This window comes from Meles meles, chromosome 9 (genome assembly GCF_922984935.1).
Source record: "Meles meles chromosome 9, mMelMel3.1 paternal haplotype, whole genome shotgun sequence".
In the NCBI taxonomy this organism is placed as follows: domain Eukaryota; kingdom Metazoa; phylum Chordata; class Mammalia; order Carnivora; family Mustelidae; genus Meles; species Meles meles.
Genome location: NC_060074.1, coordinates 80,668,765 through 80,686,799, shown reverse-complemented (window position 1 = coordinate 80,686,799; position 18,035 = coordinate 80,668,765). Strand labels below are relative to the sequence as shown.

Genomic DNA, 18,035 nt, shown 5'->3' with positions numbered 1-18,035 from the left:
TCAGACTGAAATGCCCTGTGGACAGTCTGATATTGCTATTCAACTCATAAAAGAATTTGAAGATACATCTATATCTATATACCCAAATAGCTAGATGTATGTGAAAGACAGAGATGGTAGTTGAAGTTACAAATGAGTTCCCTTGCTGTCATCCAATGTGAATCCTTTTGTTACTTGGCTACAGTTACTTTTCATGTTCAGATTTATTCTATATTCCAAATCATTCATCTCTACAATAACAAATACTATAGCAATGCTTGTAACTAGCAGATTAGAGATGGTGTGTCAGAAATAGTGTTGGAATCATTTAAATTTCCCAATATATAGAGTGTACAATAATTTATTCCTGGATAGGACTGGAATTTCAGCTCCAGGATTTATGAACAAGCCATCATCCAGGGCCCAAACCTGCCAGTGTATGCCTGTTCTCAAGCCCGACTCCTGCTACCATCAATATGCACATGCCTAGTGGCCCCCTGACCACCTCATTGCATGTTTAGTCTACCCTGACTTAACCTGATTGCTTTGCTCATTGTTGATTTTCAGTCCATCAGCTTAACTCACTTGATTCTGGGGTTGATGTTTTCAGAATAAGTAACAAGGGTCTCATCATATATCCATTTTGAGTCCTCAATGTATAACAGATGTCCCAACTGTGTAAGCATCTCTGATCAAATATATCAAGTATTCAGACGAATTATTTAGAACCTGAATGATGTTGACGTGCTTAACTATCCTTCATTTCTTCTCCAGCCATTGATATCCATGAGAACCAATTCATTTATCTGTCAAGTTGAGTTTCAATAGTTTTAACTGACAACTTACCTCCTCAAACTTTTCAGAAATCTCTGTCATCTAACAAATAATTTGACCATAAGCAAGCAAGCATATTCTGTTAAACTAAAGAGTTAAAGCATGTCTGACCATATCATTTAACAAAAAGAAATGTAGGAGAGCAACAGAAATTTGAAGAAAGAAATATAAGGAATGGCAACATGGAGAAAGAAAAATGGGAGACACACACACACAAATGATGTCTACAATAAAATTGAGAAGGAAAAGATCAGAGGGAAAAGGAATTAAAGAATAAGAATAGGAGGTAAGAGACGAACATGTTGGGATGATAGAAGATGACAAAAGAGAGACAACCTGCATATTTTAAAATCAAACACTTGGTTTGATTTTAAACAGCAGAAGCAATGATCCTGGCATGACAGATGAAAAACAAACTGGGTCAGCATTCCCCAGTAGATATTCCCATCTATTTTATCTTCAAAGATAGTTTTAAACATTTTGCTTGGGGAAAATTCCTCTTTTCCAATTTTAGTTCCCAATTTTGGAACATGTTTTCTCAGAACATTTGAAATGGAATTGCTTCCCTTACTATTTGTTTCCTCGTTTGTCAATATAAAAAGGGCATACGCAGTCTCTCACAACCATTTTTCAGGAAAACATTGAAATCAATTATTATTATGGCAAATAATCAAGAAAGTAAGCAACCTAGATTTTCCCCCTTATTTCTCTATTTAAGATAGAGTTAATATAGATTATTCTGTGATGGGAATATGCATTTATACTCAGTATTATTTAGGATAACCCATTCCTACAGTAGATATAGGAAATAGCATTTCTTCAGTGGAACATCACTTAATTGTTGCTCTCCCTTTGGAAGAACTCACATGTCCTCTTTGATGCTGAGATTCATTGCCAGGCTGCCATAATCCTTCATCATTTCACATGGTCAGGTGGACTCCCTCAACTGGGCACAAAGACTTTGTCTTACCAAGTGGCATGGACTGGGGTAGATACAGATTGGAAAGCATCCAGATTGGAAGAGTGTGACATTCCTAGTTTTCTGTTGAATAACTCTATTCTTTAGTACATGTAGAAGCCCTTGAGTGAATGATCAGGCAGAGGTCATTGAGAATAAAGCAGACTCTGAATGGGTGATGGAAATTTTCTAACAGTTCCTGGGTGATTTGGAAATACAATACAAACATCTTTCTAGATTTGCAGAAGGAAGGGCTATTTATTTACTCTCCTTCCCATTTCCAGATTCTCAGTTGAAGAGTATATCCAGATACAGATTGTGTTTACACCATTCTGCCCAAGATGTTATGTATGGGGAGTGATTTATTAATTAAACCCATTCCTTAATCCATACCAATATTATTATATACATATATTTCCTGTATCAATTAAAAATAAACATAATACATTCGAGAATTTTGACATACAAAAATGTTGTAAGAATTTATATTGTTTATTTGCTATTTCTTGTCTACTAGTGCTGTTGCACAGTTCCTGAAAGAATACTAGGTACTTGCATATTTTTGAGTTATCCCCTCCTCAACACTAACATTACTTTAACATAATTTCCATGGTTTATTATCTAGAGGGCCAGTTGTTCAAGAAATATAGTAAACTCTGAGTATAAGCAACATTAGAACAAACAGAGAAACAAATGGTCCTGTTATACTTATTCCGAAGGAAAGTATTACAGTTTAAGTATTGATAGAGCTCCAAAGGTATTCTGTTGAGCCTCTGAGACTCAGAGATGCCAATGTACAGAAGAAACAATGTAAATCCAAAACCTACTGTTACTATACATTCCCAGGACAGGGAAAACGAACTAAAACAAAGTTTGATTTACTTAAATACTTAACAAAAATTTATTGCAAGAGATATATTTCACTGAATTTACATTTTCAAGGAACATGGTACAAAACGTAGTGCCATCAGCTTTGTCTAAACATGAAATAGGTGCGAATACACAAAGGTTAAAAAAAAACCCAAGGAGCATACTTTACAACATAAATTGCAGTACTATAAATAATTTTATGTACATTATACATACTCTTAAGACACCATCTTAATATACAGCATATATTGTATTGGTTTGCAAACTATGTTCAGTGCCTTAATAATATTATATATCAGAAACTTAAGAATTTATTTGCATCATTACACTTACAGTAAATGATTTCATATCAATGAGGCCGTATCTTGGCTAGTTTATTTCCACCATTTAAGTAGGAAATTAATTATCCACGTAGATGAGCATTTACTCACACAGCAATCGTTTTCACACGAACATTTTCTCTCCCTCCTATGGCGATGACTAGAAGAGGGGCTGTAGTGGGATGACAGTAGGGTGTGGGGAAAGCAGAGAAGGAAAGAGGGCGTGGGGTAAAGGCGGGAAAGCCAGATGACTAGGATGAAGAACCGAAGCTGGAATGATTGGCATCTGAGGAGGAGCAACAAAGGGTGGCTGGTTCCCAGGGCAGAGCCGGGGTCCGACCGGTCCTACTGAGATCTGAGGTAAGGATGTTCTGGTGAGAGCCGGAGCTTGGGACAGAAACTGTGGGTGGGGCTGAAGCACTTTGAAGGTCCCCGCGGCCGCGGCGGCGGCGGCGGCTGCGGCGGCGGCCGCGTGCTGCTGCAGAACCGCGTGGTGGAGCGTGGTTACAGAGGTAGAACAGAAGGGCTGCTGCAGAGGCAGAGGCTGCAGAGGTGTGCTAGGGGGTGGGAGGGCCGCTGCAGGAAACGTAAATTTGACCTTGTTGGCCAGCATATTGGGCGGGAGGATGTGCTGGTAGACCTCGCAGGGCAGATTTCGGAATTTCTCGTGGTTTTCTATGGGGATCAGTAGTGCCTGTTCCGGTAAAGCTAAGGGAGCCAGGATTTGCTCCGTCGTTACAAACGTGTGACCGCTGACGTGTGCTTCCTTGAACGGTAAGGGCGGTTGTGTGTTAAGGATTCCCGAATTAAAACGCAGCCACTCCGCGGGCGCCTCGTGCATCTTTCCTTGCGGGAGGGCCTCCGCCAGTTCGTAATGGCACAGGTGGGGTTTCGGTTGTGGCTGTCTCAAGTTCCTTTCAGGGTGAGGCACCTTGAAAGGAATTTGCTTCTCCTGAATATTTATATCCTCACTTCTTTCTTTGTGTTCCAGCAAGGCATTGTCCATTTCTTCTTTCGTTGGGGCGCTGGCTTCGTGGACAGATGTGGCGTGTTCGTGGGAAGTGCCTGCTGAGGACCCAGAAGTGGTCTCCATCGCTAAACGCTCAGCCCCTCCACTGGCTTCAGGAGGAAGGGGACTGCCCGGGAGCAAAATTTGCTTGTCTTCCCCTTGATCTGTTTGGTCTGAGTTCCTCCCAGGGTTCGCAGTGTCTTGTGGTTTTCGTTCCCCTTTTTGGTCTTGGCTTACTAACTCATCCTGGTGACATAAGGAAGAACTGCCTTTCCTGGGATAATCGGTGTTCTCTCTGAGTTCAAAGGCTTCAATTCCGATGTGGAATCTGCTTCTTTTTCTCCTCCGCTTCCTTTTAGGCTTACAGGGAGCAGAAGCCCGTGGTGGTCTCCAAAATTCCTCTGTTAAATAATTCTGTCGATTTAAGCTTTCATCTGAAGAATAAGAATAGGAATGTTGTCTGCGTTTTCGATGGAATCTTTCTGATTCGTTAATGAGAGAATTATAACCTCTTTTAACAGCCTGGTTCTGACTCAGGCAGCTCATGTCGTTTTGAAGAACTAGGCATCTGTGATCCTGACTGCAGCTGGACATTTTGGCTTTCCAACTACAGTAAGTTCTGGAGTATGTTAAATTATGTTTCCCAGAATGTATCATTGTTGGATTGGGTTGTTCATTTAAAACAAATGAGTTCTTTGTACCGTGATTTTTAGAACTGATAGCATCATTGCTATTATATTCAGTGTTCTGGTCTTTACACATTTCTTCATTGTCACTTAAGTATATGGATGATGATTTGGGCCTTTTATCAGATAACTGATGTGAGTCCAATAATTGCTCTGCAGCTAGACAGTGCTTTTCTGAAATTGTTTCCAGTAGATTTTTCCTAGTTATATCAGTATAACTATTTTCTGGTTCCATTTTGAAGCTAATTTCTGATTCTTTGGTTTTCTCCCCATGATGATGCTGACATAATTTTTTTCTTTTTTTCTTCCTTCTACTTTTATGGAACCAGTGTTCATGAGTATCTTTCAACCTTATTTTGTTATATTTCTCATCTAGTGTGTCCTGTTTCATTTGATTTTTGGTAAAGTTGTGTTTTTTTGTTTTTCTGATCCTACAGGAAATAATTCTGTTCCTTGGACCCATAGTCTCATTTTTTCCAGAATTACAATTATTGAAGAGAGTATCATCAACCGAAGGAGGAGTGACTTGGGGGCCTTCATTTCTGCTACCTCCAACGTCATAATCAATGAGTCCTGCAACAGGTGTGTTCTTGCATTCTGAAACTGATCTCTTGCAAATGTCTTCTCCTTTCTGCTGAAAAGAAAGATCATTTAAGGGTAGCTTATTTTTATCTAGATTGTTGTTTAATTTAGTGGCCTTGAAGTCAAAACAGAGAGGATTACAGCTATAGGAAATTGATGGTTGAGTAGTTGTATAAATCAACATTTCTGATGGCCACTGAAGGATTGTGGATCCATCTTTGTTAAGAACCGGTACAAAGGGCTCACATGGTCTTTTGGATAAATCTGGTTTTTTATGTAAGCTTATATTTTCCTCTTCAAAATTTGAAGGGGCCAACATCTCAGGGCCGTAATTTTTATTTGCAACTTCAGCTGTAGACTCATCATTGTTCTTAACAGCTTCTTCTGTGGTAGCTTGCAAAGATAAGCAATCATTAGCTAAATCAAGAACTGCGGATTTATTTCCTAACAATTCAGAACAGTTATCACTCATAGTTATGTCTTCATTAACAATAACATCTTCCAGTGGTATTTGATCTGCTAATGGGACTGAATTTTGGCAATTATCTGCATCAGAAGATAAAGGGATTTGAAATTGGCAAAATGAAGGTAATAAAAATGTATCTTTTTCACTAGAAACTTCTTTCATCTCTTGAGTTTGAGCAGTTTCTTTGTCAATGCACATTCCTTCTGGTGGATGAAAAGAGTTAGCTTTCTCCTCAGAACTCAAAAGCACATCTGTTGGTGAAGATAGTGGAAGATGACAAGCACCAGGGACAAATCGACTTTTTCTGCTAAATCCTTTTTCCACAGAGGCATCATCATTGTATTCAGAGAAGGCTGCAGCTGAGGACTCCAGCTTCACGGACGCTTTCTTTGGAAATGCAAAAGAAAAGCCAATTTTGTGTCTGTGGATTCCTTGGGCTTGATCCCCAAGTTGGTTATTTTTTGCTGTAATATTTGCACTTTCTGGATCTGCAGCAATAGTGGTAACATCTTTAGTATTCTCTTCACTATGAATCAAAGTATATTTGAAATCCTCCTGGTTATTAACTGCATCCACAACAACTCTTTGGGAAATTTCATTACAATTTTCTTTCACAGTAACAGTTGTTGACTTGAACATGGGACCACTTCCAGGAGCACTACAAAAAGAAAAGTGTATTTTAGATAGGACACTTTTGACAAAAAAATATTCAAACATTTATATTCTAGAAGTGTCATTGTAAGATTTCTTTTTCAAATTTTAAGTTCTTTGTAAGAGAATTACTTTCATATAGCATAGGTCCCTTCCATAGTGCTACAACCGCATTTAGTTATTGTTACTGTTTGGGATAACTTGGTCGTGCTGTGTTGAAGTTACTTTCACAGCTGTTAACAGCAATGTCAAGGACACTCCTGTGCTCTCAACTCATTCTTCCGGATCAAGATTCTTTAGACTCATGGCCCCTTCAGTGGTATTTTGGAGTATTGTAGAATTGCTAAAATAAAATTATTTAAATTTGCAAATACTTAATATCATTAATACTATATGGAGAATATGAACAAAGTTTAAAAAAGTTATGATGTCAGAAGGGCTGGGAATTCAGTTCAATAGTTCAATTCAGCCAGTATTTACTGAAGTCTACCCCAGGCCAAGGAAAATGTTGCAGCGCAAAACTAACTAAGAGATAATACTAACTTCAGAAATTTTTTTAGACTTGTTATTCTTAATATTTAAAAATTACCCTGAAGTTAAAAATAATATCATAATATATAGTAAGTATAGGACAGAAGACTACTTAAGATATAATTTCTATTTGTCATTGCAGTACACCATAAATAGTGGGTTCTTAATAAAAAGAACTATACTGTCTGGCACATAAACAGGAGGCTACCTGAATATCATCTTTACTGGAATAGAATCATGGTGTGCAAGAATTTTCCATTCTATTATAGTCAGTTTCTTAAAAGTTATAAATGCCCCATAATTTTTTTTAGCTGAATAGTTTCTTTACCTAGTCTTTAACACAATGGGCTATTTTACTACCATATTTGATATTAAGAAAAAATACTGTTTTTTACTTTGCACAACTTTAGAGGCCCCAAATTAATGGGAAAAGTGTGTGTGTGTGGGGGGGTGTGTATACCATGAAGTATGTACTATTATTGAAGAAAGCAATTTACATAAGAAGTTTTGCTTATTTTTTTTCCTTTTTTTTAAAGATTTTATTTATTCATTTATTTTTTTAAATATTTTATTTATTTGACAGAGAGAAATCACAACTAGGCAGAGAGGCAGGCAGAGAGAGAGGAGGAAGCAGGCTCCCTGCGGAGTAGAGAGCTGGACGTGGGGCTCGATCCCAGGACCCTGAGGTCATGACCTGAGCCCAAGGCAGAGGCTTTAACCCACTGAGCCACCCAGGCGCCCCGATTTTATTCATTTATTTGAGAGAGAGCGTGCATCAGCAAGACAGCACAAGCAGGGAGCAACAGAGGGAGAGGGAGAAAGAAAAGCAGGCTCCCCACTGAACAGGAACCCCAACACAAGGCTCTATCTCAGGACCCTGGGATCATGACCTGAGCTGAAGGCAGATGCTTAACCAACTGAGCCACCTGGGGGCCCCAGTTTTGCTTCTTCTTGTGCATATCTTATTATCAACTCTAGTTTTCTCAGTGTATTAGAATTTTACATCTACATTGGAATGCTACTTTAGGACTTCAAAGTGCATAGGCCCTATGATTCTCTATAACATTAACTTGCACTTGTATAATTTTTCACTTATTACCACAGAGAGTAAAAATATATGATTGGTATGATTGAATAGCAGTTGTGTTTGGTTTTAAGTTTCCTTGGTTTTAAGTTTAAGGAGGATTCAAAATACATTTAAATTTTGATTTTTCCAAACTTGACATCCCAAAGAATGTTATGATATGGCAATATATTCCCTACCACTTGTCTTGGGGTAGGTGGAGAGAACACTCTAAAAAGCTGTCTCCTTTTTATAACAGTTTCTTGGCCTGAATTATAAATTCTGAATTGTAACACTATAACTGTTCACTGTTAGAAGCAGGTCAAAGTAACAGGGTTTTGAACTTCTAACAGTTGTAACTGTTTATTCACAGTGAAATTAATTTTGACTTGACTCTGAATTTTGTAAGGTCTTCCTAACCTTTATTATTTTTTTTTGTAAAAGATACTTTCAAATAAAAGGTCTCCAAATTTTCATTTTAAAAAAGTTTTTCCTCTTAAAACTCCTTTTTTAACAAGGTCATGAAATGGTGCTCTGTTCTCTTCTTCAATCAAGTATTTTGAATTTCCAGTAAGAAACAGAATGGTTGGGGCGCCTGGGTGGCTCAGTGGGTTGAGGCCTCTGCCTTCAGCTCGGGTCATGACCTCAGTCCTGGGATCGAGCCCCATATTGGGCTCTCTGCTCTGCAGGGAGCCTGCTTCCTCCTCTCTCTCTGCCTGCCTCTCTGCCTAGTTGTGATTTCTCTGTCAAACAAAACAAAACAAAACAAAAAAACAAAAAACCAAACACATTCTTTAAAAAATCCTCAGAAAAAGCATTTGACAAGATATAGCATCCATTCCTGATTAAAACCCTTCAAAGTATAGGGATAGAGGGAACATTCCTCAACTTCGTAAAATCTATGAAAAACCCACAGCGAAAATCATCCTCAATGGGGAAAAGCTGACAGCTTTCCCTTTGAGATCAGCAACATGGAAAGGATGTTCACTCTCTCTCTGCCTACTTGTGATCTCTCTCTCTCAAATAAATAAATAAAAATCTTAAAAAAAAAAGCAATGGTTTTCAGTTAAATGCAAATATCAGAGTAATATGAAATTAATTTTTTTGAAAAGTAAAATTATAGGGAATTTTTTTATTGAAATGTGCAATAAACAGTTGTTTACATAAAATTCAAATGACTGTCTACAGCTCACAGAAAGCCATAAAAATGTGACTCTCTTATTCTGGGTACAGAAATAAATAGAATTGCGCCCTTTATTTTTATGTCCTTTTTTTTTTTTGTCATTATGCTTTAAGAAAACTTAAGATTTCGTTGCACACTCACCACACGGTTTCCTTTCTTAGCTCAGCCAGCTTGTGCAGGCGTTGGAGTGCTTTTTCCTGTTTTCTTTCATCTTTCCTGGATTTAGATGCTACATTTCGAGCAAATTCCCTTTGTTTCAGTTCTTTGAGCCTCTATTAAGAAATATGGAAATGATTAATGGTATTTGGCTCTATGGCAATGGTAAAACTATTATTATTCTTGGAATTTTCCAGTACATTATCTTTGACCTCATCTAAGGAAAATACGTTTGTGCCAATTCACTTCTAGTAAAAATATTTTTTGTATCTTTGGCTTGTGAAAATGCCAAAGAATGTTATTACATTATATTAAGGATATAGCTAAGCCTTAGCTAAATTGAAATTGAAAACTTTCATCTCTGCTTACTGATTTTTCTGCCAAGATTCTGTGCCCAATTCACATGGAAGCATTAGAGTCTTGTAAACCCCTAATTTTCAAACAAGTTTAATTAGCTCGTATGTTTCAATTTTATGTAATAAAATTCATCATTTTGATGTGCTGCATATAAGAAAGGTATCTGGCCCTTTTCATATTTTCTAAGAAGAATAAATGTTTTGTGTTAATCAATAAGGCAAATAAACTCTATTGATGTGATTTAAAACAATCCCTCCCCTCAAACATCAGCACATTCCCCAAATAATTCAAGATCTGGAAAGAAAAGTGATAGTGATTTTTAGAAATTCTTTCTACACTGGGCATATTTTTCATTTGTAATAAAGGAGTTCATTTTGGGGGGGGTTGAAAGCATTTTGGCCAGAAAAAGAGAAAGAATTGATAAATAAACATGTTTGTGGTATGATTTAAGAGACACCAAAGTGGTCCCATGTCCCAAATATTTTCACTATAGTTTTCCACAGAGAGAGTGTATAGTTATTAAAAATAATTAAAGTGCTATTATTTTTCTCATGAAGACTTAACGGTGTTATGCATTTGTGATATGTCAGAGTCTTTGAGTAGGACTCTAAGATAATAAAGCATACACTAATTACATGTTTATGAAGTGATTGAATAAAGTCTTAATAAATGCCTTATATATGTACACTGGTGTATGCCAGGAGCTTAAAACAATGCCTGGTATATAAAATGCCTGATCAATAAATACGTGTTGGTTTATATGTGAATCATTTAGATCCTCCAAACTGGGAAATTTCTGGCCTCAAAACAAGTTAGTCATATGATGAAATAAGGTCAGACTCCTAGTGATCTTGAATTATATCTACTTAATTTCACCTATGTAGAACCATACCTTAAGCTTCAAGTAATTTCTAATATTTGAACTAATGGGATTTATATAAGGTATGTATATATGCATATACATAAGATTATTCCAGAATAAAGAATAATTATTTTAAAATACTATAGAATATTGATCATGAAAAAAAATATCTAGAATTTGAGTATAATCGGGCAAAAAAGTTTTAACTCTAAATTTTAGGTATTCATAATCTTGGTCACCTCTATTTCCTAAAACTTTGAAGTCATAGCAAGACTCATTCAAAGATAATTATTGAGCAATAGCTCTGTTAAATGGCTGTTAAATGGCTGGGGTTTAAGAAAAAGATTAAACAAAATGTCCTTACCTTTATATGGTTTGTGTCCGTGTGTCTGTGAGTGTGTAAGTGTATGTGAGTGTTTGTGTATATGTATTTTTTTGAAATAAAAGAACACATATAGGCAGAGATAACAGCAGTCATTAATTGAGGTATTTTTACTGTGCAATGTAAGGACAGAAGAGGGGCGCCCAAAAAATCCCAAGAAGGTTACCTGGGAAAAGTGACATTTGATTTGGATCTTCAAGGATATAAAAAAACACGAAGAAGAAAGGTTGGATGTTGGAGGTGAGACAATAGTTCAGGGAAATTTTGTGTAAATGTAGAAATAGGAGCATGCATATTCCAAAAAAAAATCATAATACAGATAGAGAGAAGTATGGTTAAAGAAGTTTGTGTGTGTAGAAGTGATGAGAATTGATGAATTACAGTATCTAACCAAACCAAACCTGTCTATCACATTATGAAATGTGACTGGAGGAAACACTGAAGGATTTTAAACAATGCAGAGCTACAATGGGATTTTCATTTTGTCAAGAACCATTTGTCATCAATGTGCATGAAATTTTGCCATGGAGCAATATTAGAGATAAGGGGATGCATAAGTAGGATACTATAGTAGTCTAGGTAAGAAACACTAAGAACCTTTTCTAAGGCAGTTGCAGTAGGAAGAAAAAGTAGAATTGGTGACTTATTTGATGTGCATAATTGAGTGGCCTAAAGGGTATTACCTTTACTGAGAAATACTACCTGCCATTTCAAGAAAGAGGTATTCAATCAAGAGAGGGTTTGGGTGCTAGGAGGAGGACGCTAACAGAGAATTTGAAAGAAAATAGAAACTAAATTCTCTAAAATAAATATTTAAAGAATCAAAGTGTCAAATGAAATAAAGCAAAAAAAAAGTTGAAATATCAGTGTAAGAATGTTCAAAGAATTTTTAACTCTTATTTTTAAATAATAATATTTTAACAAATTGAGATAGTTTATTTCCTACATGATCCTTTGGGAGACAGCAGATGACAAACAAGAAAGTCAGACTGGGCTATCTTTATTAAAATCTCTAGGATACAAATTAATTTCTATTACATATAGGTATATATAATAGTAAGTTAAAAATATAATGTTTCTGACATAAGGCAAGCTTTTTTTTTTAAGATTTTATTTATTTATTTGACAGACAGAGATCACAAGTAGGCAGAGAGGCAGGTAGAGAGAGAAGGGGGCGGGGGAAGCAGGCTCTCCACGGAGCAGAGAGCTCGATGCAGGGCTCGATCCCAGGACCCTGAGATCATGACCTGAGCCGAAGGCAGAGGCTTTAATCCACTGAGCCACCCAGGCACCCCAAGGCAAGCTTTTCTAAAGCAAGTATATGAAATGCCAAGAGTTTCCCATTTATTGTTTCAGATTAACCATTATGATTTGAATTAACCAGTTTCTATTGACATAGTAGTTAAAGATCGAGGAGTCCATCAATTACCAAATGCCAGTACCATTGTGTTTACTGTGAATGAGTGAGTGATTGATGTGGCTGGAATCAGACTCTGGATGTGCATTTAGAGAACTGGGTATATTTAGAATGTAAATGTTGCTTCAGTCTTGTAGAGGTTGTCAAGATACACCAAGCTACATTCAAGGGTCCCTACTGATGTCAGTCTCCTTCTGTGGACAAATAATTCTCTTATCTCGGTGACAGACTACGTGGTATCAAGGTAAACCAGCTTGCCTAACATTGATGGTCTATTTAGCCGCAGGGCTTATAGGCCAAATAGTTTGGTTAGTTTTAGGCTAGAATTTTTCAGCCTTGATACCTTTCTTGGATTTTTCTACAGCAAAAATAAACTCTTACATCATATTTTCTATCTAGTAGAGTAATTTTGAAAGGTAAATAATAGAAACTGAGTAAATGCTTTTGAGAATGCCAAATGGAAAGAAAACTTAAGTTCAAGTTCACACAAAGAACTATACAAGATAATACTTGTGAGACTTACAGAAATACCAATGCTATTTCAAAAGTTCCCCGAACAATTTATTGAAAGTCACTCAAAAGAAATTCTTAGTGATAAATGTCAGGACAGAAATGACAGACAGTAAGAATTAGAAAATTAGAAGAATGTTAAAAAGAATTTGTGGGAAGATATGGTCTAGCCCCAGCATTATAAAACAAATTGCAATGTACACTGGCATATGATTCTATCTATGTTTTGGAAATACACAAATAGAGAATGGAAAACAGAATCAACATCCTTTGGTAATACTATCTCAGAGGGCCTCGTCTACTTTTTGCTGATTTACTTCTATTCGTCTATAAAGAACCAAAATGTTGTAAGGACAACACGGGTCATTGATCCTCAGATATGGTCTCAGGAAACTCATGGAATTGGATGGGTGGGAAAGTTATGGTTCTGGCCTCAAGTTAGTGGTGGTGTTTTCAGAGACTGGCAAAACTTTAAACAATGTGAGTGCTGTGAAGTGTGTACCCCTGGGGCTAATAATACATTATATGTTAATTAAAAAAAAAAAAAACTTTAAACAATGTGAGAAAAAGTGATAGAAAAAGAGAGAGAGGAAGAGAGAACCATTTAGATAACTCACCATTTTGTGCTTGACATTTAAGTAAATTACACTTTTATAATTGCAAACCAAACTTCCATGAATATTCTCATATTTTGTACACTTGTCTAATTACATCCAAGAGATTGGTTCCCACAAACAAAGCTGTTGGAATAAAATATACGCATTTGCACTTTTTGAGTTTTTCTAAACTGCTGTTCCTAACTTTAAACTATTTTGTACTCCTCCCAATTGTATATAAGAGTACACATCACATTCAATATTGGATAGCATCACTCTTAATTAATTTAATTAATAGGTAACAAATAATATATCATTAGTGTTTTGCCTATAATTCTTTTGTTTTCTAGGAAAGCTGGAATATTTTTACATACATATTAGCCACCCATATTTCATCTAGAATTGATATTTTCCTTAAAATTTATTAAGCAGTATTGCATATGTTACTTTGCTTGGGTCTGAAAATAAACATATAAACAAACATGTTAAATATTATGATCTGTATTTGGAGAAAGCAAAACTGAAGCTAAGCAGATTTTAGAGACTAGTCCAGAATCACATGGTAGAACCAGGACTGGAATCAGGATTTCCTGAAACATTTATGATTTATCTCCTATATTTATGCTGCTCTATGGTTTTCAAGCTGTGCTTTTAGGTTGGGCTGACTTGGTTGCGAGGCATATATCCATTTATCTCTCAGCAAGTATTAATTGAGTGTACATTACATTTCAGCTGTTAAGCACAGTCGATACATCTGTGACAGAAGAAAAAAACCCTATTTGTTTCTTGAAATGTTCATGAGAGTTGTGAAAGACATATTAAGACATATATAAATTAATTATATACTTCAGGACACAGTGAAAATTTGGTGGAAGAAACAAAGTTAAACAGAGTTCATGCAGCAAGGGGCGAGATACCAACTTACAACACAGTGATGAGGGAAGAATTTCTATTAGATGACTTTTCTGTTTCTGTTTAACAATGACCATAAACTTAATAACTTAAAATAGCACAAATTTATTATCTCATGGCTTCTGTAGGGCAGTAGGCTTTGCTCAATCAAGGTGTTGGCCAGGCTGCATTCTCATCTGCAGGCTTGTCTTAGAAAAAATAATCTCCCAAGCTCCTGGAAGTTGTTGGTAGAATCCATTTCCTGTGGTGGTAGGACAGAGAGCCCTGGCTTCCTATCACCTGGCAGCCAGAGCCATTCTCAGCAACTGGAGCTGCCAGGAGCTTCTTGCCCCATGACCCACTCACAAGCTATCTTACAACATGGCAGTTCTTCACCATCATCAAGGAAGAGTCTCCATTCTGCTGAGACTGAGTTGTTTTTTGTTGTTGTTGTTGTTGTTTTTTTAAGATTTTGTTTATTTATTTGACAGGGAGAGAGACAGTGAGAGACAGAACACAAGCAGGGCAAATGGGAGAGGGAGAAGCAGGCTTCCCACTGAGCAAGGAGCACAACGTGGGGCTCAATCCCAGAACTCTGGGATCATGACCTGAGTTGAAGGCAGATACTTAACAACTGAGCCACATAGGCACCCCTGAGATTGAATCTTATATAACACAATCTATATAAAGCAACCTAATTAATGGAGGTTTTTTCCCCCCATTTTATCAGTTAGAAACAAATCATGGTTTCTATTCACATTCAAGGAAAGATTAAATGGGGGTCAACTCAGGGTGTGTCCCTCATAGAAGGTGTGTCTCCTCATTGAAAAGGTGATATTTGAGTAAAGACTATCCTCTCCTCACACAATCAGAGTAGAAGGAGTAGTGAACTGCAGATTATTTTGTTTTGATTACTGTTCTTATCTGTGTGTTAGCACTGACATTCCTTAGCTGCAAGTTTATAAAGGGTGGGAAAAGAATGACCTGAACCACAACACTAGGCAAGTGACCAATGATAGAGGAGGAAAAAAGTCAGGTGTAGTTTCCAGATAGTTCTGCACTATATGCAGGCACCACCCGAAGTGGAAAATGCAGCATCACTGCTTGAGGGACATCCCTCAAGGAGAGTGATGAAAGGAAATTCTCCCAGTGTACAAACTTTGGGTCAGTGTTGTTCATTTTTCTTGGGAGGAGAAATGGCCAGAAGAGATATACTGATCGATGGGCTGTGGCCCATGGGTTGGCTAGATAGTTAGAAACTTGGGAGGAACATAATTGAAAAATTAGTGACAAGGAGGTCTGGGGAAAGGTATGTGGCTAGATTCCTCTGAATGGTCTAAGAATCTGGAGATACTTGTGTCCGTGTTAATGCTCCACAAAGGATCACCTCAGTAGAAGACGATTTTTACATTAATGTAGAAAGGATAACCTGTTCTGTGAATACCACACAGCCTGTCTCCTCAGCCACCCCTGTCACTGCCCAATGAGCTCATGAACAAAGTGGCTATGGGGGCATGGATGGTGGTTATACATGGGGTCAGCAATATGGACTTCCACTCAACAAGGATGACTGTCTATCGCTACCTCTGAGTGCCTTATCTGCCAGGAACAGAACTCAGTAATGAGCCAAAATGAATGAACAGCAACAAAAAGAAAAAACCCAAAATAGAAACACACTCATAAATACAGAGAACAAACTGGTTGTTATCAGAGAGGAGGTGGGTGAGATAATAGGTAAAGGAAATTAAGAGGTACACATTACCAGTTGTAAAATATAATTAGTCACGAGAGTCTAAGTCCAGCATAGGGAATATTGTCAACAACACTGTAATAACTTTGTATGGTGACAGATGATAACTAGACTTAATCATGGTGATCATTTTATAACATTGAATCATTACACTGTATACCTGAAACTAATATGATATTGTATGCCAACTTCAATTAAACATTTTTAAAAGGGAAATAAAAAGTGGAAACAAAACAAATTAAAAACAGTGAGCCCTCAATATGGTACCATTCTGCCAGGGGTGATCAGCCAGTTCCCTGGTGGCAGGTTGATTAAATTTGGACAACTTCCTTCATGAAAATGGCAGTGTTTTTTTCTTCCTCTAGATATAGACCTGTCATTTCTCCATGCAATGTTTCTGCCAAAACTATAGTCCAAGGACTTACAAAATGCCTCATTTACAATTATGGTATACTACCCAGCCTTGTTTTTGATCAAGGAACTCACTTCACCACAAATATAGAGTGACAATGGGCCTATGTTCATAGGACTCATTGATCTTACTGTGTTCCCTACCATCCTGAAGTAGCTTATTTGATAGAATGGTGGAATGGCCTTTTGAAGATTCCATCATAGCTCTTTCTAGGTGGCAATACCTTGTATGGCTGGAGCACCATTATCTAGGATGCTCTGAATGAGTATCCAACATATGGTGATGTTCCTTTCATAACTAGACTGCAAGGTTAAAAATCAGGGTGTACAAATACGGATGGTACCGCTCATCCCTTTAGGAATGAAAGTTTGGGTCACTTCACAGGAGAAGGAACCACAACCAGCTGATGTGCTTGCTGAAGGCAAAGGGAATAGGTGGTGGAAGAAGGCAGATATAAATACCAACAACAACATGTGACTAGTTACAGAAGTGAAGACTGTAATTGTCATGGGCATTTATGAATATATATACCCTTTATTTTCTTCCCTCTTTATCTTCTTATTATATAACATAAGATGTATCAAATTTACACCATAGTATTTAAATACTAAATTTACATCATAGTATTAAAATTCTAGGGTATCAAGGAGAAGAGTGAACACCACCCACCCAACCACTCTGCATCCTCTTCTGAGGCCTGAATGTGTTTTTGTTGTAGACAGCCTAGCTGAATCATGTTAGGAAGCATATTACCTGTAAAGTGTGCCTATGGGTGAGAAGTTGGTGAGGAGTGGACTTGTGATGGTTAACAGTATTTGTCAACCTGGCTAGGCCATATATTTGATCAACTATTTGGTCAAAGTCAAATATTTGGTCACATGTCCTGGTGTCACTGTGAAAGAACTTTTTGAATAAGATTAACATTTAAATCAGATGAGTAATCAGATTTATTCATTAAATCCTAGCAAAGCAGATTACTTTCCATAATTGATTCAATCAGCTGAAGGCTTTAATAGCTAAGACTGAAGTCCTTGGAGATGAAAGAATATCTCCAGACAGCCTTTGGACTTGAGACTAATAGCAGCTCTTTCCTGGTGTTCCAGGCTGGTGGTCTGCCCTGCCAACTTTGGACTTGATTTCACCCACAATTGTGTGAGTGAATTCTTTAAAATCTCTCCTTGTCATTTATCTATCTATCTATCTATCTATCTGTCATATCTCTCTCTCTCTCTCCCCACATATATAAATACACACATAGTTCTGTTTCTCTGGAGAACCCCGATTAATACAGGTTTTTTGTTGTTGTTTTTTGTTTGTTTTTTTGTTTTGTTTTTTTTTTACCAGAGAGTGGGTAGTCTAGCTGTGATGTCTGTGGTAAACCTTGCAAATTGTCTTCCCTTTATCAATTATATCCTTCTACCTCTTTATTAGTAGAATCCAATTTGGTGGCTAAGTAAAGTACTCAACTAAAATAGTAAAAATCTCAACCTCCTTTGTAAATAAGAGTGGCAAAGTGATACAATCCTCACTAACTGAAGTAAATGTTTCTGAGGAGGATGTCCCTAAAAAA

General features: G+C 37.0%; 1 protein-coding gene across 1 annotated transcript in view; it reads right to left on the bottom strand.

The window, feature by feature from the left end:
• Window positions 1-2,058: 2,058 nt before the first annotated feature.
• Window positions 2,059-18,035, bottom strand: part of ZNF804A (zinc finger protein 804A) — a 303,228-nt gene continuing 287,251 nt past the window's right edge. Inside the window, exons 3-4 of the mRNA XM_046018080.1 lie at window positions 9,274-9,404; window positions 2,059-6,362 (exon numbers count right to left, since the gene is read on the bottom strand). Coding sequence (XP_045874036.1) covers window positions 3,122-6,362; window positions 9,274-9,404 — 3,372 coding nt within the window. The 3' untranslated portion in view covers window positions 2,059-3,121. The remainder of the gene's footprint in view (window positions 6,363-9,273; window positions 9,405-18,035) is intronic.